The 24430-nt window shown below is 41.7% G+C and overlaps 1 protein-coding gene across 2 annotated transcripts; it reads right to left on the bottom strand.

The window, feature by feature from the left end:
* Window positions 1-530: 530 nt before the first annotated feature.
* Window positions 531-8193, bottom strand: tmem72 (transmembrane protein 72). Of its 2 annotated transcripts, XM_052079546.1 has the most exons (5): window positions 7914-8193; window positions 4671-4737; window positions 4255-4326; window positions 2897-3036; window positions 531-2805 (listed from the first exon to the last, which is right to left on the bottom strand). In XM_052079546.1, exons 1-5 carry the CDS (start codon window positions 7987-7989, stop codon window positions 2402-2404), a joined length of 759 nt encoding a protein of 252 aa, XP_051935506.1. In that variant the 5' UTR covers window positions 7990-8193; the 3' UTR covers window positions 531-2401. The 2 variants fall into 2 exon arrangements, with proteins under 2 accessions (XP_051935506.1, XP_051935507.1); XM_052079547.1 differs by lacking the exon at window positions 4255-4326.
* Window positions 8194-24430: the final 16237 nt, after the last annotated feature.

Below are 24430 nucleotides of genomic sequence, written 5' to 3'. Positions count from 1 at the left end.
TCGTGATTTACTCTATATAATAATCCCTGACAATATATGTACAATTTTTATAGCTTTTATTTTCATGCTTTTTTTTTGGAGGGGGGAGTGAAAATTCACTCGAGACAACACACTGGTGGACCGCCTATCCTGTTTTGCTCCCATTCTCTGAATAAAGGAAAGAAGCCACCATTTGCCGTGTCTGAGATTTATTCCTCCCATCCTGTTTTTGATTCTTCCAGCTGAGCCATTGTAGCAGGAAAACAAAAACTAGGCCTATAGGAAGTCTCTCCCGCACAAAGGAAGTGACATGTTCCTTGTTGAATCAATTCCCTCAGAAAAGATCACATGTGGAAATGGAACGACATTTAATTTGGCACCAGTCAGCGGCTAATTGAGATCATTCATTAGGTGAGGCTGAGCATGGGCCATTGTGTGATCTTCAATGAACTGCACACCAAGTTCCACTGTTTTCTCCATTAAAAGATCTCCAATCACATGCCACGAGCCTAACACACACACACACACACACACTTGGAATGTGTCATTGCTGTTCTTATTGATTCTCCTTGGGGCTTTCATTCATCCAATTAAGGCTCCAGATAGACAACAAAAGAGTGTACACATGCTGAAGTGAGTGTTTTAGCAGACAGTATTGATTTACGGCCTGAACAAAGGAATAACCTCAGCATGGAGACAAATGAAAAGCAGGCTTTTGATTATTGCCAGTGCATGGCATTAAAAATGTTTAACATATCACAGTCAACAATTCATAAACATGCTGGACACATTAACTCCATTTTCTCTTTGGTCTGAAGCGTCTGGTCTCACCTCCCAGATACTGGTTGCCATGGTGACCTCTCACACTTGAAAAACACACACAATGAGGCATGTTGAATGTGACTGTGACACCTGCGCACGCTTTTTTTCCCAGCTTTTCCCTGTCACATTTGCACAGACTTCCACGAGTGCCACTGAATGAGTGAATCACTTAATCCAATTTATTGCCAAATGAATAATGGATGAAACATTAACTGGATTGGATTGCCTCGCATAAAATGTCACTGCCCCGGCTCTATTCAGGCTTTCCGAATATGGACTAAATTAGACTAAAAGGCACCATGTGGGCCATAAATTGGTCCAAATGGCTATTCATTAAAAAAGAAAACCATTTTGTAAAAGCATGCACAAGAATGGAAAAAAGGACACAATCGAACCTCTAAAATTGAATCATTTAAAATTTGACCAGAAATTTTCTGAATTTTTATGCCGCCAAAGCCAGACAAAAATTCTAACTGCATGTTCGCTTGTGTCAGCAAATCTCATGAGACCTGATTTAAGAGCTCAAAGGATTAACTCTTTGCATGGTTGCTCTCTTTCTACGGCTTTTTGCTACGTATTGCATGACACATAAAGAAGGACCATTCCCAGAAAGGCTTATGAAAGGATTTGCAGTGTGAAAACTGCAAGCAAGATTTGAATGCAGCCTGACTTCATTAATGCCCCCTGCGGTCTCTGACCAAATCGAGGGCTTCCAATAATGTTTATGAACATGATTCTCAAATTCAGAGAAAACAGATTCCACAAAATAATGTGGGCACTGTTATGCTAACTTTAGCATTGTAAACAAGTCAACGTCAGCCTTGGCTGCCACGTTGATAGCATGAATTAATTGTAGTGGAGTCCTGCTATAAAACGGGATGTTTTGAAATGTTACATTTTTTTCTAGAATGTACAATAAATTAAAAACATTTAAATAATGAATAAACTTGAACAGAAATGTCATGCATCACATTTGAATCCTCTCAGCTGCCCGAGGGCCCTTTGCTTTTCTGTTTGCTGGTCTTATGACCATCTGTTGACGAAAAAAAAGGAATAAGCATTTTTTTTTAAATTCAGAGATGGCTTTTCTACTCTAGTTTGAGCAAAGCTCCTGCAACCCAAAGGACAAAGTAAAAGTCTTTGTTTTGCACCACCACTATGAGTGAATATGTCACTGCTTCTCTTATTAGTTGTTGTGACAGATTACAGTGACACAGACAAGTAAACAAAGGAATAAAAAAATGACCATTCAAAATGTCAAATAGTTACAAGCAAAAAAAAAAGCCTGTCCTGTGAATGTCAAGCTTTGACACTGTTGATGATATGAAGAATGCAGTTACTCTTCTTTATATTGATCCTACGGCAACAATCGCTTGTAACAAATTTCAAATGACATCAGCGAGCATCCTACCTGGACCCAATTATATTCAATTTAAGAGATTGCACTACTCTTGGCTTGGTAATCATCCTGTATAAATACTTTACATGTATTCCTAGTCATTGTTGAAAAATGTAATTTCGGTCATCTGTAGTTTATTTCAAATACTGTACATTTTTAGCACCAACTCAACATTTGCTATGACAAGGAATGCAGAGAGCATCAGTCAGTGATCATCGGTGCAGTATCCGAGGTGGTTTCTGGCTCTGAATGCCCAAACTCTCTCATCTCCTCCATCTCTCTCTCCAGAAGCTCCTTCCGTCCTCTCATCCACGTCAGTCTCATCTTCCTCTCTTTTATTGTGTGATGCAGCTCCAGCAGGCCTTGGAAACTCTCTCCTCCACACTCGGCCAGGCTGTGGCACTCATCCCCAGTTGCTAAAGCAACTCTTTTTCCCGTCACCATGTGAAGGAGGGAGGGTGTCCCATCTGAGGCGACCCCTTCTGTTACATACACCGTGCTGGGGACTGGGCTTCTATAACACTCCTGGGGCCTTTGCAGAGATTTGGTCTTTGCTTTCTTGCTGAGTATGAAGTTGAACAAGGCAGTCACTAGAAGCATTGCCCCTGTAAGGGTAGAAATGTATCTGAATGGACTAAATGGTATTTAGGTATATTCAAGGTTTGAGGCTATACTTTACGGACATCTTACTTTTACCTGGAATGATTGCATGCCACACCAACACAGGATGCAGGAAACAGACTACAGACATTATGGAATAATAGAGGAACTTCTGAAAGCCTCCAACTTGAGCCATCTTCCCCCATAATGTAAAGAGCTGCCACTCAGGAGGACACCTGCAGAGATGGCGGAGAACTCGTCATCGGCATCTGGGTAAATAAGGCCTGGTCATATCTGAATTTAGTCTGAATTTGTATAAAATGTCATTTAATGCAAATATTAAAACACATTTAAAAGATACGTATTTTGTATGAAGTATCATTATGACAATAATATCATAAAAACCATAACTCTCAAAGCATGTGGAAAGTGATGTTGTTGTGTGCTTGCACATGCACTTTGTATTTCGTCAATTTGAATGATTGACATCAAATTAGACCAATAAGGGAAGATGATATATTTGCTCAATCAGCTTGGACAAAATCCTGACATACTTGCAGATTCCAATTTGGGAATAACATAGGTCACTATTGAAAGGGGGCGGCCCGGTAGTCCAGTGGTTAGCACGTCGGCTTCACAGTGCAGAGGTACCGGGTTCGATTCCAGCTCTGGCCTCCCTGTGTGGAGTTGGCATGTTCTCCCCGGGTCTGCGTGGGTTTTCTCCGGGTTCTCCGGTTTCCTCTCACATTCCAAAAACATGCGTGGCAGGCTGATTGGACACTCTAAATTGTCCCTAGGTGTGAGTGTGAGTGCGAATGGTTGTTCGTCTCTGTGTGCCCTGCGATTGGCTGGCAACCGATTCAGGGTGTCCCCCGCCTGCTGCCCGGAGACAGCTGGGATAGGCTCCAGCACCCCCCGCGACCCTAGTGAGGATCAAGCGGTTAGGAAGATGAATGAATGACTATTGAAAGGTCCCAGAAGTTGCTGGACATGCCAGGTTGAGTGATAGGTCAGAGGTGCAGAGTGGATGACAACACAATCTTCATGAATAAGAACAGTTTTGTGCAGTTTATATGCCATACAGTCAGTATGGCGGTGAATATGAAGAAGCTTGGAGTGACAAGATAAAGACAATAATGGAGGCAGCAGCACAATTTCTGGGCATGACGGATGTGAAGGCAGAACAGTTGACCACAGTGGCAATGCCAAATGTTAATTAGAGCAATCGAATGAACCGTTTTGTTTGTGTTTTGTTTGATGTTGAAGGGGTTTTAGTTGTTTTAGCTTGATTGTGAGCTCTACTTTGCACTGGGCCACAATAAAACCAAACCTATGGTGTTTTATTTTTAATTACCTGTTAAAGTGAAACGGCTTGAACAAACAAGAGCCTCAGTTGAACCTTTGTGGATTGTCAAGTTATGGTGTGAATGCGGATAATCAGGCTGCGTACTCACGGCAGGCACATGAGCAGAAGTGCATCCAGGAAATAGGCCAACTCAAATATCATCACGCCAACAGACGACACTCTGGTGAGGAACAAATAATCATTTTGGACCACGTGCATTCAGAATTTCGAACAGACTCAAATATGTCAGCTTGAGTGTGATTTTAGATTTTTCTCTGAATAAAGGATTAGTAATTACTTCCCACAGATTACCATCTTGTGAACCATAAAAAATGCCCCGGGATCAAACTCATCACGTGTAACGCCTCTTCTTGGAAAACACATTATAAACAATTATGAGCTCTCCTCGAGGAGAACAGAGATTGCAGCTCTCCTCTGGGAGAAATTTCCCATGGCTCTGCATTAGTTTGACTATGAACAACACAAACGATACAAGTCCTTTGGAAACAATAATTTTGTTCTTACAGCAGGTAGATGCCAAGGCTGTTGAAGTCTCCCTGTTGAAGGGTCTCCACTCCGACAGCACACAACACTGAGAAGAGAATGCACCTGATTTCATTTTGGAAAATGAGCAAGTTGTGTCCACCAGGTGTCAGACTTGGTTCATTGTTTCTCAAGCAACACGTTTGTCTGCAAGGGTGGTCTTTGCAACGACTGTTTTCCTACGTTCCCCATGACTCTAAAACAAACAATTAGATAATCAATTATTTAGATTAGAGCCACCGCATTGTCACACTCTCTCAAACCCAAATATAATTGAAAATCTGATTTGTATTTTTCTCCTGATATTTTATTCGGATCTAAGGAGCTTTTGCCTTTTTGCTTTGCACATTTGCAGTTCCATCCATCCATCCATTCTCTGAACCGATTTCTTCTCACAAGGGTCGCGGGGTGTGCTGGAGCCAACCTAGCTGTCTTTGGGCAACCCTGAACTATTGCCAGCCAATCGCAGGGCACACACAGACGAAAAACATCTACACTCACACATACACCTAGGGACAATTTGGAGTGTTCAATAAGCCTGTCATGCATGTTTTTGGAATGTGGGAAGAAACCAGAGTACCTGGAGAAGGCCCACGCAGGCCCGGGGAGAATGTGCAAACTCCAAACAGAGAGGCTGGAGCAGGTATTGAACCCGGTACCTCTACACTGTGAGGTCAACGCCCTAACCACTGGACCATCGGGCCGCCTCAAGTTTTCAATTGGTGAACCATTTTGGGTCCTGGGCCTAGTTTGGTGAACTGGGATAGTGGGTTCACATCTGAGGCCTAGTGGGGAACTTTGACTTCAATGAATTTATTTTGAAAAAACAAATGTGAGTTACATTTTTTAGTTCTAGATCTGTCCAGATATTGATAGAAGGTTTAATCAATTCATTAACTTGAGTGAAACTGAAGTAGTGAACAATTCGTAGCATTGAAAGTGATGTCATGGTCACCAAATTGTGGTCATAAGTGCTTTGTTACAGCTGCCACTGTTGTGAAAGCGCTATATAAATCAGCATGTATTGTATTGTATTGTATGTCTTTCTTGTGTTCGTTATTACGATTTGAGCCCCGAATTCAACACAGTGCCCGTTAGTAACATGATATAATTACATTCCCTCTTATCTTACATAATGACTTCATGAATGATCAATGATACTGTTGTTCTATATATCACATTCAACATTTGTTTAGTCTAAAAGAAAGTATACTTTGGAAGACCAGAGAGAAACAAGCGATGCTTGGCCGAAACTTGAATTGACACAGAGGAGCCGAGCCAAATTCAGCTGGCTGCACCCTGAAACCAAATAGTGAAAAAGAAGAGGTCAAGTTGTGCAGATTCCAATGTCAGAATTCTGACAGGAAAGGAAACGCTTGCCGTTGGCACAAGCAACAGCGACATCTGCTGCCTGGAGTGCCAATTACCTTAAAATGAAAGAATTAATTAATTAATTAAAAGAATTAATTTGATCGTCCTAATAACAATGAGGAGGGTAATCATGTATTAAGGTGTTTTAGTTTTACGTTGATGTCATCTTGTTTAGCTGTCTGGTAGTTGTCGTTGGTGTGTGATGTTCAAGTGCAAACAAACCCAGTGGTTCAAGTAAAAATTCGGATGACAACAAACTTAACACTTTACTGTAGTACAATTGTGGTTTAAATATAAGAAATACAATTCCCTCTGAAGTTAGATGCCATTTTGCCATGGAAGTTTGGGTGAGGTAAGCATGGCTAAAGCGACTCGCTGACTACACATGGAAACAGTTTCTATGGCCGTCTTAGCAGAAATATAGCGATACAATCAGCACCAGAGGGAAATCAAGAGAATGCTCCTAGGAGCTTGCTACTCATTTATAGGGTGTGAGAGGAATAAACACTGTGTACATACAGACCACTCAACATTAAAGTGCACCCTACGTAATTGTCCATAGAAGACTCACAGACACATAAAGTCAAACGCACGGTAAGCTCATGAGTGTATAAAACCATATGAGTTGAAATAAGGCCAGTAAACCTGCTGGATGCAGAGACATTAGTTGTATGGTGCACGTCTGTGTAAATGAGCAGAGTTGGCAACTGTTTCAGTTGCAGCGGCTAATGAGGCCAAGAGTGAGTTTGTATCATCAGGGATTGGATGTTGTCGCCAAGCTAAAATAAGCAGTTCTCTGTTTCACTCTTTCTTGTTTACTTGTGCTTTTGTTGTATTTGAGGACACATTTGCAAGTGACCATGCATTTTTGGTCAAGGAAAAAAAATCCACATGCTTGGAGCATAGTATGGACGTATGCTGCGTTCTGACACAAGTGTCCTATAGTGATACGAGTGTTGTGATGTTGGTGTTTAAAAAAAAAGTGTTGTGTGAATGTAATCTGAATTAGCATAAAGTTGGTGTTGACACATTTCGAATCATAACAATTTGTCGAGAACGTTGGAGCTTCATTTCACGCCACTGTCCTCATTCTCGTGCCTCAGCGCCAGTCCTGCAGTCCCACTGGAATGAATATTTCAATCGACATGTGACTCTGTTGGTGTGTGACTCTGACAGTTAACTTTTTAACCTCCTGCAATGACAATTTGTAGTCTCAGTGCCCACTTCACTAATACTCACTTGTGGCTTAATTAAATGGTTGAGTGAGTTTATTCAGTTGTAGTTCTATTGTGTGACACTATTTGTGAAGATAATAGGATAACCTAATCGTTAATCTACTCTCACTGACATTAGAGTGCTCAGGTGTACCTTAAGTTTTTTCCAGTGTATGTATTGGATGTTGGACGATTCATCTTCATTGTGTTTTCAAAGTGGATCTCTTGGTAACTCTTAGCAAGACTGACAATGAACCTGAGATTTTAAGTGAACACGCATTGAGAATGACCTTTGCAAGTAAAACATTTCGCGCCATAAAACCTTTTGACTGGACCGGAAATCTGAATTTGGGTTATTTTCTTCGTCAAGGGTTTGGTGGATAACAGTAACTGTTCAAAGCAGCAGGAGAATTATTTTATCAGAGCTGACTTTTGAAAAAGTATTGTTTAATATGGATGAGTGCTGTTCCAGCACAGATTCAGCATCAGATAACATCTTTGAACAGCATGTTGCAACACTCCTTGCCTCATGAAATTCAGACCCTCTGCTAAAGAATCTTATTAGCAACAGAGCACATTGAAGTGACATTCTGTAATGTGTCTTGTTCCATCAGAAATAACCAGTCATCATATATCCTACCTGTGGCTGTAGAGATGCCAGAAATCCTGCAGGCAATCTCCACCATAATCCACCAAACGTTCCCTGAGTCACCCATGACAGCAGGGAATCTTCCCCTGGCCGCAAAAAAATCTATCCTGTGGTGTTTTTTTTAATGCTATCTAAAATAGTTGGTGATCGGAAAGTTGCTAAGGTAACATTCTGGAAACATTGCTGACCCCTAGCTCGAGGAGACGTGCATTAAAAGCCGTGATGTGATGCTTGAAGCCTCTTAGCCTGGTCTAATTCACCCTCGGTGAGGTTTGTGACTCAATAATGACCCAGTTGTTAATCAGTCTCTCTCGCTCACACACACACACGCACACACACATACACACACTTAAGCATATCCAAACTCACACTACTAGTAATATTTCTGCACTACATCAAACTGCAACCACAATAATACATGATCTACAATCAAATGAATACTTCTGGGGCAAAACTATGCATGTTAACAGTTTAACTGGCTTGTGCTAGTGTACCGACTGAATTGTCAGACTTCCTGACTTGTTCCTGTCAGACTGAATTGCTGAATGAAAAAGAAAAACGTGGTGTGGCTTATTTGAAATTGTTTCTTCATCGGGAAGATGGTAGAGAATATTACTGGTGAGAACCAGACTGTATCGTTTTTAACGGAAATATTTATTCTGTGACAAAAATTTTTTGGGGGAAAATTCTTGGACATAACCTAATTGCGTTTGCCATGTGGTCATTTAATTGTGGGCTATTTTGTGGTCCTAACTAGCTAAAAAAAATCCTATCAAAGTTGGTATTTGTCTCTCAAGTCTTCAGTATTGCTCACAGTCTGTCCTCTCCCCACCAAGTTTCACTTTGAGTGCAGCCCCCCCCCCCCCCCTACTGTACATTTGTTTAGATACAGCGGAGGCGTTTTGGAATGAGCCGCGAGTCCCTCGCACAAAAGCACACATCACACTCCGTCTCTTAATAGGGGCCAAGGTAATCTATGTAAATCTTCTTACAGTCTCTAACAAAGACATTTTTGTGTTTAGGTGTGTAGGCTTGTTTCTGGCTTAATATCTAGGTTATTTGTGGCATTTAAGTTATTGTCAGCAAGTGTGTCAGAGTAGTTGAACACTTTTATCCAATCTAAAATTATTGCATGCCTTTCGAATGAATTGTCCTGAAATGTCTTCGAGTGCCATCTCCAGTTTGGCTGTTATGGTCACTAAAAGTTCAAGTGAATCCACTTGTACAGACATTCTCCGACAATGAGTCCCAAACACCCCGGTAATGCCTTGATTTGTCCTCCAACACCACACCAGCATTACATTTTAAGCATCAAGACAAACCAGGTTGTGTTCCAAAGGCATCTAAAGGCAAACATAATTCATTTCTGGAAGCTGTTTGCCTTAAATTAAAATATTTTTGTTTAAAGAGATTATTAATCAATGGTACAAACTATCAATTTGTGCACAGTCAAAGTCAAACTGAACACGTATGTTTGTCTAATTTACATTGACATTTGCCAGTACTCCGTAACCTTTATCACTTTGCGTAAATGCCAAAAGGTGTGCTTAATGACTTCTACTGTTTGCATACATTGTTAATGTGCACATTTGTTTGCCACATCCATTTGTGCTAATGTGTTGTTTAGGCTAGCATGCTCGCTAAGGCTATATATGAGCCTCATGTGTAGGTAGTTTATATTTAATAATACACCTCTGTCTCTCTCTATCTGCATAGGTTATGGTAAGGGGTTGCTATTGTATGTGTGTGTGTGTATACAACTGGCCTGTGTAACTGTGACATGTCAAACGCAGCATTTACTGTTACTTCAGGTGCTGTATTGCGGTTGAATAAAACACACACACACACACACACACACACACACACACACACACACACACACACACACACACACACACACACACACACACACACACACACACACACACACACACACACGCGCGCGCACACACACACACACACACACACAAACACACACGTGAACTGCGCCATACAGCAGTTAACTACAAGCCACAAGGTGGTGGTAATTGCGACTCGTAGACATCTACCAATTTCCCAAATCTAATGCTGCTTTAAGTTCGATTTTTTTTGAGTGTCACTTCAACCTGACTTGTGAACCGGCACACATCCTTTCACCCTGTAGTCATCTTTGCCTTTCACCTCCTCCTCCTCCTCTTAGTCCTCCTCCTCCTCCTACTCCTCCTCATCATCGTCATCATTAGCTTCTGCCACTTGACTGCTTACAGAGAAACATCTGTACCTCCCGCCTTCCCGGCTTCTCCTCAAGTACCTGTCAGTCCAATGTGGTGTATCTGGTGTTTGTCAGAACCCGTTTCTATGACACTGCATTTTGTATGTGTGTACTGTACCTCCAAGTCCAATTCTACTACTAAGTTGGGAAGTTGTGTTAAACACAAATAAAAAACAGTCTCCGGTGATTAAAACCATGTTCCTGCGCATACGTGAGAATATCCTTTACACATTGATGTCTGTTTTTGAAGCAGTGCCAGCTGAATTCCTTGCAATTTCAGGTTGAGGAACAATGTCCTTAAATCCTTCGTCAATTTTCTCACGCATTTGCTCACAAAAAGATAAACCTTACCCCATCTTTACTTGCGGGTGATTGAGCAATTTCAGGAAAGCTCCTTTCATCCACATTCATGGCACCCACCTGTTCTCAGTTAGCCTTTTCACCTGTGGGATGTTCCAAACAAGTGTCTTTTTTGCCACCTGTCCCATTTTTATCGGAAGGTGTTGCGGTCATAAAATTTGGGGCTAATGATTATTTGGTTTAAATGAAAGTTTAGCAATTTGAACATATCTTGTCTTTGTAGTATGTCCAATGAAATGGAAGTTGAACATGATTTGCAAATCATTGCATTCTGTTGTTATTGTTTAAGACATTATCCCAATTTCATTGGATTTAAAAAAGAATTATGTTTAAAACAATGTCCCAACTTCATTGGAATTAGGTTTGGAAAACCCATGTCCGGTGTTTGCCACATGATAACAATGAAAAATGTACGTTCATTGTATTTATACAAGGAGGTTAGGAGCATTACCCGAGGAGATAAATCACTAACGTGAGAAAAGATGTGCTGGGGAAACTAACTCAGAAATACGTACTGAGTGTGGCTCGGGATTGTAATTTTTCTTTTTACTAAATATTTCTTTAAAGCATGCATGGGTGTGTATATCAAGGTTTTACTGTCGTAATCTAGCCTCTTTGGCGACTGTGCTCAGCATGAAGAAAACCAACATGTTAGTTTTATCTTACTGTTTTGTAATTGATGATGAATGAATCATGAAGTGCAATTTCGCAACAAGGGCATACAGAAGCATCCTGTTTGGGTTAAATGCTCTGTTACATGCACATGTACGCCGTCATCAAGTTTTGCACAATAAACAGAGCAAAGTAAGAAAAAGTGAGTTTGGCCTCTGCACTGATAAATTCGCATTTTTGTTCCAGCCCTTTTCAAGTGGTGTGCTTGCAAAGTCTCGCAAGTCTTCACTCAGTTACCAAAGCACAAACCAGAGGCCCGTTGTTCCCTCAAGATTCATGGCAACCTCCCTTGCAGCACGCTTGGCCAATGTTTGGACAAATCTTTTTCAGAAAAGTAAAGCTGAGAGAACGAAGTGCATCGAAAAATATTTTCAAAGATTTGGATGAATTTCGATGAATGTACAGTATGCATCTTGGTATTTCTTCAAAATCACACTCCAACTTTAGTCGCATGAGTATATTCCTTTTTTCTTCTGGTGAAAGAAAGACTTTCACATAGTAACCTGGCCCGGGTGTAAAGTTTACCTGCAGTTGTCCTCCTGTGGAAGCGGCGATTTCAGACGATCCATTGGGCATGGCGGGGGTTCTTAGAGGGCGAGGAAACGCTGTTGTATATCACGCTGTAGTGTGTATGGAGGCTGATGGATGAAGCTCACTGTAACCTTTCATCACTCCGACTGACATTGAGGGTCTGTTTGGGATTAAGCGGAAACTCCTTTTAGTGTACAGTCCGTTTGGGGAGCAGTAAAACATAGTCCTGCCTGACATATGACGTTACCAAATAAAGCGACATTTGGTGGCGATAACTTCAGGTTGAACAGGTACAGGAATGAAACAGTCATATGAAACAGGTATGTTTCATATGACAAATGCATTACCTTCCCAATACTGTCATTTCCTCAAATCTTGGCTACGCCTCTAATGGATGCTGTCTCTCAGTTAGTTGACGGGTGTGTCATCCACTTAGGACAATTAAATGCATCCCTTTTCCATTGGGGCGAGGGGGGGATCATGTTCAGTACAGAGCCCATTTAAACTCCACTCCAAACCAAAACAGCGGTTTGAATGATGGTTGAAGGCTATTTACTACTTGGACCTTGGTCATTGTCAAATATCGGGGTAAATAAATCCGCAAAACACAATTGTGGCTTTCCCAAGTCAATATCAATTATCCGATTACACTGAGCACCCCGCAAAAACAAAAGAGAGCGTAATCATGTCTTATTTTAACCGCCCCCGTCATAAACACAGTTATTGGTCACGCCTGCCTTCGGTGAAGTCATTATGCAACCAAATCCTTTACACATGCTTGTGTTTTAGGAGTGGCGTGCAGCGGTCAGGGTGAGGGCCATGCTTCAGCCTCTTTAAGCGTTTCCATGCTGCCGCTTGGCTGAAACCTTCGTGCCAATGACAAGAGACCGCGACCAAGGACAAGCTCCTCGGAGATCTTGTCAACTGATAGTGTACAGTGTACTAGCATTCGGTGTGCGCTAAGACACGGAAGCCGGCGTGCTTTTAAGCACGTCTGGGAAATGGGGGGAAGCCGAGTTGGAGGCGGGTGCTTTCAAGAGAGCAAATGGAGTGGTTGTGTGCAATTTGTGAGGAAGCAAGAATGGAGTCAGGCATCATAAAGGGATAGATTGGTCAAAGAATTTTGAACCCGAACCCAAACCTAAAAGTGTGATACGTAGAATGCCATACACTTTCAAACACAATCTACATATTTGCTACCGTGATCAGGAGGTTAAGAATGCAGCCTGTGAAAAAGGTGTCGGCAGTTCAATCCCCCGATCAGTATACATAAGAAATATTTTTTACCTTAAACATGAAAACAAGTCATCTGTATGATTTAGTGGATTTTAAAAAAAGAATAATTTAAAAACTACTTTTCCGCTGCATAATAGTAGCAAAGTGGCGCATTGCCTCAAGCATGGTGAACTGTTTTACTTAAAAGGAGACCGGGAGCATTACGACACGCAAAACATGTGAGTCTGTCCTAATATGGCAGCAAGGCATCAATTAGACAATTAGCCAATGCCCTCATATAGCCGAAAAAGAAAGAGAATACACTGTAGCATCTGCTTCGATGATGAAACGAGGATGAACAATGGTCGATTAACAATCTCTTCAGTATGAAGATGAACCGTTAATGTCTGCCGTTAACTACACCAAAAAAACCCCCAAATTTGGCTCAACCTTTCATCAGACACACATTAAGCTTGCCACATTCGTGACTCACTGATCTCATCACAAATCACACTGAGTTGCCTCCACTGCTTCACAGACATTACATGAGCAATTCAGATTTCATCCGTTGCTTTTCATCAAGTTGCTTCCAAAAAAAAAAAAAAAAACAAGAACAAACCCTCCCACCAACAGTTTCCTCATATGGGAAAGTTGCCATTAGCCATGGTGAATTTTGACATTTCGCATGTGTGATTTGAGAGTAATTCATCACAACAATATTTGCGTGTCAACTGCAACTTGTTTGAAAAAGTTATTTTCAGATGTGCGCAAAGTCCTAATTGTTCACAACAACGGATTTTGTCTCAAACCTAATTCAAAAATACAATTTCCTTGTATGGGAAAGACATTTTTAGACATGCGTATGCATGTTTATAAATCTAAAGTGATTCATGGCAACAGCATTTCTGGTCGGCATTATTGGAAGAGGCGGATTTGATGACGGAAATGCCTCCGTGGTTGATTCTGGCTTTAAAAAAAAAAAAACGACATGCTGGTATGACGAGAATGAAGCCAAGTTTCTCATTGGTAAAAGTGGTGACCTTGATTTCACGGCGATAACAACTCCGGCATGCCTCGGGCGTGCATATATTTGTACGAGCACCTGTCTCACACACACAAATCACTTTGGACCCTCGGGAGGACACACAGGAAGAATTCTCCCAAATAGCAGTTTCATATTGGAATGTGCTAACACGCTATGAGTGACAACAGATGGAGGAGTGAAACAACATCATGCTTTATGATCGAAATAACAAATGAGGCAAACATCGTATATCTCTCAAAGTCAGTCATTTTCTTTTAAAATTCTGTCCGACCAAATGAAACACAGAATACGCTGCGAGGATGTTTGGTGGGATTTTATACAACAAAACTGTTAAACTGCACAAGTGGGAGTCCAGAAAGAGAGAATTAAGCGAAAGGTGGGGACAAGACGAATAGACGTGATGTGTCGCGCTCTCACTTTGGATGGATGCGTTGCCAGTCTATTGGTGGTGTGCTGTCATTTTGGCCTGACCTCCCACTTTTTTCTCTGATCCGGTGACCCCGCTTGCCCACACAGAAGTGCTCCACCAGCCGGGTCACGAATGCCCTTTGACCTCTTCTACTGATGCAGCTTTAGTCTTGTCGTTTTTGAAAACCTGCTTGTGCTCCTGCCAAAGGCCAGAATCTGGTACGCCATTTGCTATGGTAATGGTATGGAAAAGGGAGCTATGATTTACACAGCACGTGTAGCATCTAACCTGGAAGTGGGGGATGAATGAAATGATTTAAGAAAGAGTGATTGGTTGAAGGTTAATGTTAAGGTCAATAGGATTTCATAAACTGGAGTGCTTTGCACGGTGTGGAAAGCCAAAGCTCTCAATTGTACATATTAAGAGAAATGGGGACTGTGAGGTGCAACATCCCCAGGGGGGCTTTTTCAGTTGGGGTCATTTATCAAAATAGAGAAACTCGCCGAGGAAATAACTCATACATTGATTGTGTGGTAATAAAGAAAAGCTTGGCTATGGCTTAACATGATGAAAACCATCTTCCACACACGAAGTCAATATAGAATGAAGGAGCGCGACTCTTTAACTTACTCTGGTTGTGCGGTTGCAATAATTGTGGCTTATTAGTTCAATTTGGTTTCAGGTGAAGATTACGATTGGATCATCATTGAAATGTGAATTGATTGCACCTTCCAATTGTTGCATTGCTGCTGTGTCAGTTTGTGAACAAAACACCATTCTGGTTCTCCTCCAAGCAGTGTGTTATGATTTGACTGGTAAAGAATTACCACAATTAGAAATGTCAAGAGCCCTGAAATCCATCTCAATAAGTAAAAGTACCTAAAAAAACCCCAACAACAACAACCTAATTGTAATAACATTGACGATTGTATAGTTTTTCCCCCCTCTTTCCAGTCTGCTCCTACCAGCATTGGAGTCAGTGAGTACATGGTGGATGAATTAAAAAAAGCGTTATGACCTTAATCTGTTTCAGCATATGTAAAAAAAAAAAAAAAAAAGAAAGAAGTGAAAAAGATGGGGTTGAACATACTGTATATTACAAAAAATGTCAAACCACACATAACTTTGGTATTACCGCTTGGTGGAAAGGGGTCTTTTCAGCGAGGCTGTCAACACATGCTTTGATTGCCTTCTTTAACTCCTGACCACATCTCGCCAAGCATTGTCATTAATTTAAATCCCTCATCACACAGCATGTCTGCCTCTCGCTGCCACAACAGTCGCTGACAGCAAATCAACCGAGAGTGAAGACAGCATGAAATGACGTCAATATCGCCGTATCCACACAGTCAAAAGCTATTCTAACTACAATGGTGCCAAACACCGAAGAGACGGCGGACTAGGCACGAGCCACGTAGACAGAGAAGAAGATTATGTGACAATGCCGTGACAATAACCCATAGGTGTCAAACTCAGGTCCTGGAGGGCCGCTGTCCTGCATGTTTTCCAAGTCTCCCTGTTGCAACACACCCGATTCAAATGATCAGATAATCAGCAAGCACTGCGGAAGCCTGACAACCAGTTCATTTGAATCAGGTGTGTTGCAACAGAGAGACTTGGAAAACATGCATGACAGCGGCCCTCCAGGACCTGAGTTTGACACCTATGGTTGTAACCCAAGAATTTTTGCCTTATCACAAACCTGCACCACACAACCAATCACTACTAATCTCCAGTGTGACCCCTCCGTTGAAAGTTGACAGCACCCGATGAAAGCAATGTTGCGAAAATGACCAATTTACAATGTTGTATTAGCTTCGCAAATAAGCAACATCCACATCAAAGTGCAGTCAAGCTGACGTGTTTACAAAAAAAGTGAAAAGTTAAGACCGACTTTCATGATTTTTAACACGAGCGCAAATTTCACTACCCAGATGTACGTAGCACCTGTCAGCTCATTCGATGGCATCTTGCCAGACCTTATGCAGGGATCGCATCTGTTCTTAAGAAAACACACAACCTAATTAGACCTGCACGTCATACCATTTGTCACTTTGGAGAAATAAAAGTTTAAAACAACCAAATTTTCCACTGTGTGATTATTGATAACGGAGCCATCGTCATCTTGCATGATTAAAAGGGGGATTTTGCAATGTAAAAAAACAAAACAAAAAACGAGACTTCTTTTATCTTATGGTTTCTACGTCCTGCCAGTCTTATGGGATTTAAATGATCTGCGATCTCTGATCCCTCTAATTTGATTTGGAGGAAACCACCGCACTGTGGTAAAACAACCAAATCCAGAAGGTACAAATCATTAAGATGAGGCTGACTTCAGTCCAAAGACAAACACAATATTTCCAGTCTATTGTGAGTTATTTTTCAATAAGATTCAGGTCTGGAGAAAGTGCGGGCCATTCCTATTGAGGTACACCAGTCTCCAACAGTCTTCCCTGATCATGACCGCATTGTCGTCTATGAAGATTTAATTAGGCCCATATTGTTCATGTCAGGGCACAATCACTGGATGAATCAAGTTATTTAGGTAGTATGGGCAGCAATGATAACATCACTGGAAAAAAATCAACAAATACTGCAATTTAATAGAACATTCATTCATTCATTCATTTCCCGATCTGTTTTACCCTCACAAGGGTCGCGGGGGGTACTGGAGCCTATCCCAGCCGTCTTCGGGCAGTAGGCGGGAGACACCCTGATCGGGTTGCGAGTTAATCGCAGGGCTCACACAGACAAACAACCGTCTGCGCTCACACTCACACCTAGGGACAATTTGGAGTGTTCAATTAGCCTGCCATGCATGTTTTGGGAATGAGAGAGGAAACTGGAGTACCCGGAAAAAAACGGGAGAACATGCAAACTCCACACAGGAAGGCCTGAGCTGGGATTGAACCCGGTACCTCTGCAGTGTGAGGTTGACGCGCTAAAACCACTGGACCACCAGGCCTCCTTTAATAGAACATCACTAGTTATAAGAGAACGGTGAGGAGGACAGTTAAGAAGCTCAAGAAGACAGAATGGCCCCGTAGATGAGTTTTAAATGCACCTTTAGAGATGTCAGGGAACAAACAGGCAAGTAAAATAGATGGAGTTAAGTGTATTTTGTTATACACTGTCTAGTGGTTGGTGACCTTTCAAGTTGTCATTGGGTGCCGAAGAGGTTTTGTTTTTGTGTCACAATAAATAAAATAGTAAAAGGTGCCGCAAGGATTTGAATGTTGTATTTGACATTTTCCATCATGTCAGTCAGTACAAATTAGCTTCAGGCTGTCTTTACAAGGAATAACTGCCCTAGTGGGGCACACATCTTCTTTGGTGCGGGTGGGAAGAAATCCATCAGGATCTACCTACTAATCTCCAGACAGATTCGATTAAAGAAAAAAATAATGACACCCGCCAAAACAATAAAACACAGCAAAAAACAATATCACCTTGGACACTCAACCACTCCAAGTTGACATGTGAGCAAATATTTGAACAGGGGGAAGCACAAAGTGGTGTTCCGTCATTGTTTTTCCCACCCACGTTTCCTTCTGAAGAACGTGCGGCGGGGTGCTGCGTGGCGATTGGGATTTCACGGATGAAACTGCGAGGGAAGTCACTTGAACAGAAAACGAGGGCACCTCGCTGGACTCGTTAAGCGTTGAAAATGTCTTCCTCAACCTGAACCGAAGTAGAATGTTAATAGGTTTCAAATTAACGTTGTTTAGTTGTCCAAATACTTCTAAGCCTTTCCGTGCAGCCGCCCCAGCTGTGCAAATATGAACAATTTACCCAGAGGGAGTATAATTTTCATTTCATACAAGAACCCTGTGGCAGATGTAGACAGACAAGCAGATAGAGTTCAGACCTTGGAAATGAAATATGTAGGGGGGGGCACCTAATCTGTCAGTTTTTGAACTGGCAAGTTGATCCCAAATCACATTCATGCACCCTGAAGAGGAGGAGCGCTCTAATTTTTTCCAGAGGTAGCCTTCAAATATAATCAGAAGATATATTTATGCTTATTTTGGAATGGGAAATGGGCTGCTGTTACTATAATGAAAAAGATCCTAGATTTAAACTGTTTCGGGCAGGGTTCGATAATCATAATTATTTATGCTAATTATCCTTTAAGTTTACACTTTCCAAAAATTTGAAGTTGCAAACTCGGTAACAACAAAATCGAACTGTAAAGTTATAAGACAAAGTTAAGTATAGCTAAGGGTGAATGTAACCTCATCTCACTTGACAATTTCGTGACAGAAATTAGACTTGACTTTAGAGCAGGTGAAAGTAGGTCTGAGTTGTGGCGCAGGTGATGAAATGCGATTTTGTTGGATTCGATCCATCCGCAGGCAGACAGATACTGCGCTGCATTGGTCTGTATGGTGGATGTCATCATATTTTAACCACGGTGACTGTTTGACGAAATATAAAAACATTTTGATACATAAACATATACAGTAATCCCTGCCGCTGTCGTCACCTGAAAAATCACATCCTGATCTGGAATGGCAATTAAGTTATTAAGCTATTTCTCACCCTAAAGCTAAGACTCCGCCCAGGGCCCCAATGGGGGCCTGTCGGGTCTGATGAGGCCAAAAGGACAGCAGGCAGCGGTGGCAGGGTCACGTGGGACTGTCCGTGCCCCACATCCTCGGAGCAAGACATTCCCTTATCAAAATCCCAGCGCGACACTTATCTGCTAACCAAGCTCACCTGATAACAGTGAGTCGGAACAAGCAAAGGAAGAGCGACGAGGGTGGTAAAATATGGAAAGGTAGGGATGCATCAAAGTAGAGGATAAACACAAAGGAGTTCCGTGTGGGCAATCAAGCGATCGGTTGCAGGTGTGAACAGTGCAAGTTATCAACGGCATCCCATGTCCCTGCGGCATGTCCGTTGAAACGGAACGTATCCTGCTCTTTGTTTGGACCGACAGTGGATGTAAAAAGGCCTAGCGCGCCCAATTCAAATGGCAGGTTTGTGTGAATATGAACAAAAAACATTAGATCAACATAACATGTTTCAAAATTGATGCAAAAAACCTATAACCCATACCATTTCATTTAAAAAAGATTTCGTTTTTTGAGAGGTGAAGTAAAAGTAAATAACTGAGATAATGTGGGTTTCCACCATATTAAGTGTGCACACCGACATATACAAAGTAAAATGAAGATGTGACCCTTTTTTGGTCTTAGCTGAGACCTGCATTCTGAGTAACCATTCTTTGTCAAGGCCATTTTTTTATACAGCTCTTGTGTTTGGAGAGTTAGAGAGACAGGCAAACGTTGCTTTCATTACGTACTTTAATTGTCTGTGTCTCATTTAATGGGATTCAAGTGAAAGCTAGAGCGGTTGAATAGTGACCATACAGACATCCACAGACGAACATACAGTTAGTTACAGCTCACATTTCAACGGTCGGTCACCATCCCAGCAGCAGATTATCACAGCTTGTTGACCATTATACAACCCCTGAATGGTCTTGAGTCCCTGTTAATGGCGTCCATACTTTTGTAAGGCAAGGAAGTGAAAGACATGGTTGCAAAAAGCCTTATTTTACATTCACCTCCTCAAACCTTTTCACTCCACATAGAGCTCTCGCAGACAAAGTGTCTTTTGTGTGGAGAGTGTGGGGTTAACAGAGACTTGTTAGCGTCCACGGGCGACGCTTGAATTCCCATGCCCTCACACATACACAAGGGATACAATTATACTGTACATGATAAGGTACTTACGTACTAAACAACTGTAAGCTACTAGTGATGCCCTGATAAAGATATTGAACTCTTGCGAGAATATTTCGGAATGCTGATGTGTGTGGGAACGTGTGCTGTGCGAACATGGCTATTTGACAAGGTGGGTTATGACCTTTCAAACCTGAAAGGTTTGACTTACTCAACTGACCAGACCCCTTGAAGGGAAAGTTGAGACTCAAAGAGGTTAATTAATGATGCAAATTGAAAGACCGCCCATTATTGGGTTGAGAATGTGTGCACTCAAATGTGTGTCCCTGATAATGTACATCTTACTGTGCATGTCTCCACTAATACTGTTTTTTATATAAACTTGATTTTTTCGTTAATATAAAACTTTTATTGAAAATGTAGATGCTGTATTTCACATAATAATAATACTTGCAATAAACCCTGCATTCCTGTTGAAGGAATTTTATCTCCTCCCTTTGTGATTGGGAAAAACAAATGTTGGGTTTGTGTTCGTGAGACGAGGTTAAACAGTAAATTGGGTCTTTCTGAGGTCTGACACATCCCGAATATAGATAGCATGATCACAGACAAGTGACAAATTGAGGGAAACTTTGAAGAAATGAGTGCAAGAACCCCGGCGGGGGATCGGGTAGCCGTGTTATGCTGTGCAGGTCCTTTGGCCGGCATGGGGTGGGTTCACAACAAATCAATGCAACATTGTTCAGAGTGATTGCTTTCATCCTATGATGGAACATCTCTACCTTGATGGGATGGATGCCTTCCGAGGGGATGGTGTGCTGATTCAAAATACGTGGGAGGTGGTGGGGGGGGGGGGGGGTGTCACTGAATACTTGGACATGTATCAAAATGATCTCACAGTAAACTGTTATGTCAACTCAAAAGTAGTCTTTGTTTCTTTCAATAGTATCTTCAAAATGATTTTATGATAGGGTGTATATCTTTTGTGACATTTTATTAGATTTTCAGGGAAACGTAGAACATTGCTGCAGCGTATATTATTATTATTTCAACACCTGATATTATAACACTGATTTCTCATGGTTGCATAAATTTACAGTATGGAGACCTTACAGGTTGGGACATTGATAATGATCCCATTTTACATCAGTTGACATCTTTTTGACAGACAAAATTAAGACTTACAGTAGGTGTAGCAGATGGACGTAAGTATTGGGAAACGATTCCATCATACTTACAGGGAAAAAAAATGGAAGATGTGAGTGAGTCGTTCCACACATTGTAGCTATAACAGTTTTCGCTCAGCTGGAGACTTTCGACAAGATGTTGGAATGCTTCTTCTGGATTTTTTTGAGAATTCATGTCCAACTCATTGACTCAGTATCTCAAGATGACCATATAACGTATTGTCAAAGGTTATTGACTGTAAAGTGTGCCACATGTGCAGAAAGTTATCCTCATGGTCCACCTTGTTTTAAAGAGTGGCACCTTCTCTGGTGGCATCCTCTCCACTGTGTGTTGTATTTATGGGCATCCGAGCGTGGTTGCAACCTCTAATCAAAGACAGCTTTGTCAACTGACCTTTTACGTTGTCTTCTGATTCTTCTGCATCTTTCTCACAGGCACCACCGGATCACAATGTCCATATAGTTTGTGTGTGACTGATACATCCTTGCAATTTACCATAATTAACGCAGGTCAAGTTGTTTTAGGTGCACGCATGTCCATGTGTAATGACGCCAGTAACACGCAAAGAGGATCCAGACCATGAAAATTCACACATTTCCTGACTAGGTGACTTCAAAAGCAGTCCTTCAGGATTAATGGCATGTAAGAATATCTTGTCTTTGCTTTGCGGCTGGTGTCGTTTCCTCCTTGTGACGAATTCGATTTTGATTGCAGCTACAGACGCGTGCTCCACCATCCTCCTAATCGCAGCCTTTATTTGCGAGCCAGCGGCTTTCATGTTCAACCTTTCTGTCATTTTGACTGACAGCTGTAGCTTCGACTCTCCCTTTAAATGCCCCTTCCAGTGTTTTACGTCGCGACCTGGCCATGGAAAAGTTGTAAAGAGACAGCAGCTGTTTTGTTATGGCTCAGCAGAGGCCCGAGAATAGAAAGACCTCTGAAGTTGTCCCAGAACAAGAGTGACAAAGGGAAAGTGGGGAGCTGGCGGCTAAATTGGGGAGGGAAATTTGCTTTCCGCACCTTGTAACGACTCCATGATAAACGATCAGTGTGAAAGGTATGACATATCCGAGCTGCGAGATTCTCCTTGACAGCAATTGCACACGGGATTATCTTAAAAGCAGTCTTTGATGAACTTTTAACTTGAATTCCGGAATGGAAATTGGACACAGACAGCAAAACAACATGCACGCTCTTCATTTTTCCCTATTGTTCACACTGATGTACATTTAGTAATGGTGTCTTGAGCCAGAAGTAAGAGCCAGAATTTTTTTTCATTGCTCATATACTGTAGATTCATGGGAAAGGGGTGACTAACTGAATCATGATGGGTTCTTTTGAAAGACAAAGATTAATAGCACCCGCACTGCATATTTTTATAGTGATGGATAAGATATTAACTCATTAGACAGTCATTAGTCTTCGTTTTGTATTGCTTCCGATTAATGTTATTTCTGTTGTGTATGTGTGCGTGTGTGTGTGTGTGTGTGTGTGTGTGTGTGTGTGTGTGTGTGTGTGTGTGTGTGTGTGTGTGTGTGCGTGCCGAAGAGGCTGTGAAGTGATTTATATCTTTGGGGCTCTCAGCTGTTTCTGGCACTGCTTCACCTGTTTGAGTATCTCGCAGGAACATGACTTGGCCCGATATCAACTCGATGACAAAGTCGAATCGATGCCTCTGACAGCACATGTTATGCATCGCCGACACAAAGCAATAAATGAATGATGTTAACAGGCTCCACATGTTGTTCCAGAAAACAAGTTTCATCCCACAAATGTATCGGGGCGGATGGGGTGGCCAAAAAATATAAACTTTTTGCAAAAGCAAGATGACTAAAGTGGAGCCAGAAGACATCATATAGTGAAAGACAGCGACCCGATTGTCGAACAGTGCCTTTTTTTTTAATGTGAAATGACAAATTCAACATTGTTTTCTCAAATGCTGCAACTAACCTTTCTAAATGCTGTGAGAAAATATGTGAGATCCCCTTTGAGCCACTGCAAAATCTGCTGCAATAGAATGATGCACCGGCTGGTGTGTTGGGCGTGGCCCTTCAGCGGTGCACCTGTGTCCCATCAGGCAATCAGGCTTCAGAGTATTTCAGGACTGCCAAGATTGCCAAGAGAGTGTTTGTTGGTTTATTGACCTTGATCGCTGTTGTTGCCCAAGTGCCATGTTGTAGATCTCTTGTTCGTAGTCGCTTTCATCGGAATAGATTTTCTTTTTTAAAGTGTTCTTTTGTGTGACTATTGTTGTTTAAATTTATGATGGTGTGATTGGACCTTTTGTGGATTTTCGAACCTTGCCGTTTGCAAGCCGGTTCTGTGAATACTTTTTCAGTCATTCACTTTTCTCTCAATACGTATCTTGAAGTATCATCCTTTATCTGATTCTGCATTTTTGGGGATCGACAATCCACCCGATCTTTGTTCAAGCCTGTCAGATACTGTATACTATACAACAAAAGCATTCCTTGCAGTTGGAAAATCCGCATGCCACTTGTATATCACCCAATTGTCTTATCACCCATTCAACTCTTCAACCCATCTATGAAAGGTGTCTGAAGGCTTTTCTTGAGGGTTGCCTTGGAAAGCAGCTGAAAACTTGCTGCGGCCGGGACAGCGACAGGTGTTAAACTGCATGCGATGACAACCACCTTTTATCACCCGCAGCTCACTACCAGCTGTAGCTCAAGTTGTCAATTCTGACTGAAAATCACACACACAACTCAAATTAAAAGCTGCTGTTCTTAATTGTTAATTTTTTTTTGTCATTGGTTATCAATCGTTGCTGTTGATATTTTTTTGGAACTTCAACTTCACGTTACATAAAACGAGGTCTTGGGTTAAGCATATATCTGGCCACGTAGACGTATTTATGGAAATGGTCTTGAGAATACATGCTTTTGCATGAAGAATCATCCTTAAAACTGTGTTTTGGTTGGCTCCGAAGCTATTATCTGAATCATTGTTTCTCCTTTGTTTCAACATCTATTGCGGAAGAGTGAGTGGGCAGGTCATTGAGGTGGTCCATATGGCGGCGTGAAGGTGGAGGGCGCGCGACTCTCTGGAGGATGTAGAGAAAAACAGACAAAGGCTCAGCCAGCAGGCCCTCAGCCTCCAAAGGCTCAATGGGGAAATGGGCTGTCC

This window comes from Hippocampus zosterae, chromosome 11 (genome assembly GCF_025434085.1).
Source record: "Hippocampus zosterae strain Florida chromosome 11, ASM2543408v3, whole genome shotgun sequence".
NCBI lineage: Eukaryota > Metazoa > Chordata > Actinopteri > Syngnathiformes > Syngnathidae > Hippocampus > Hippocampus zosterae.
The sequence above is the reverse complement of the archived record's forward strand: the minus strand, read 5'-3'. Positions and strand labels throughout refer to the sequence as shown.

Excerpts from the sequence above, each read along its gene's own strand:
- tmem72 (XM_052079546.1), bottom strand. The coding sequence starts at position 7,989 with ATGGGTGACTCAGGGAACGTTTGGTGGATTATGGTGGAGATTGCCTGC. Across the intron at positions 4,738-7,913 it reads TGGCATCTCTACAGCCACAG|TGTTGTGTGCTGTCGGAGTG; the intron begins GTAGGATATATG and ends TTCTCTTCTCAG. Across the intron at positions 2,806-2,896 it reads GTGGCATGCAATCATTCCAG|GGGCAATGCTTCTAGTGACT; the intron begins GTAAAAGTAAGA and ends CTACCCTTACAG.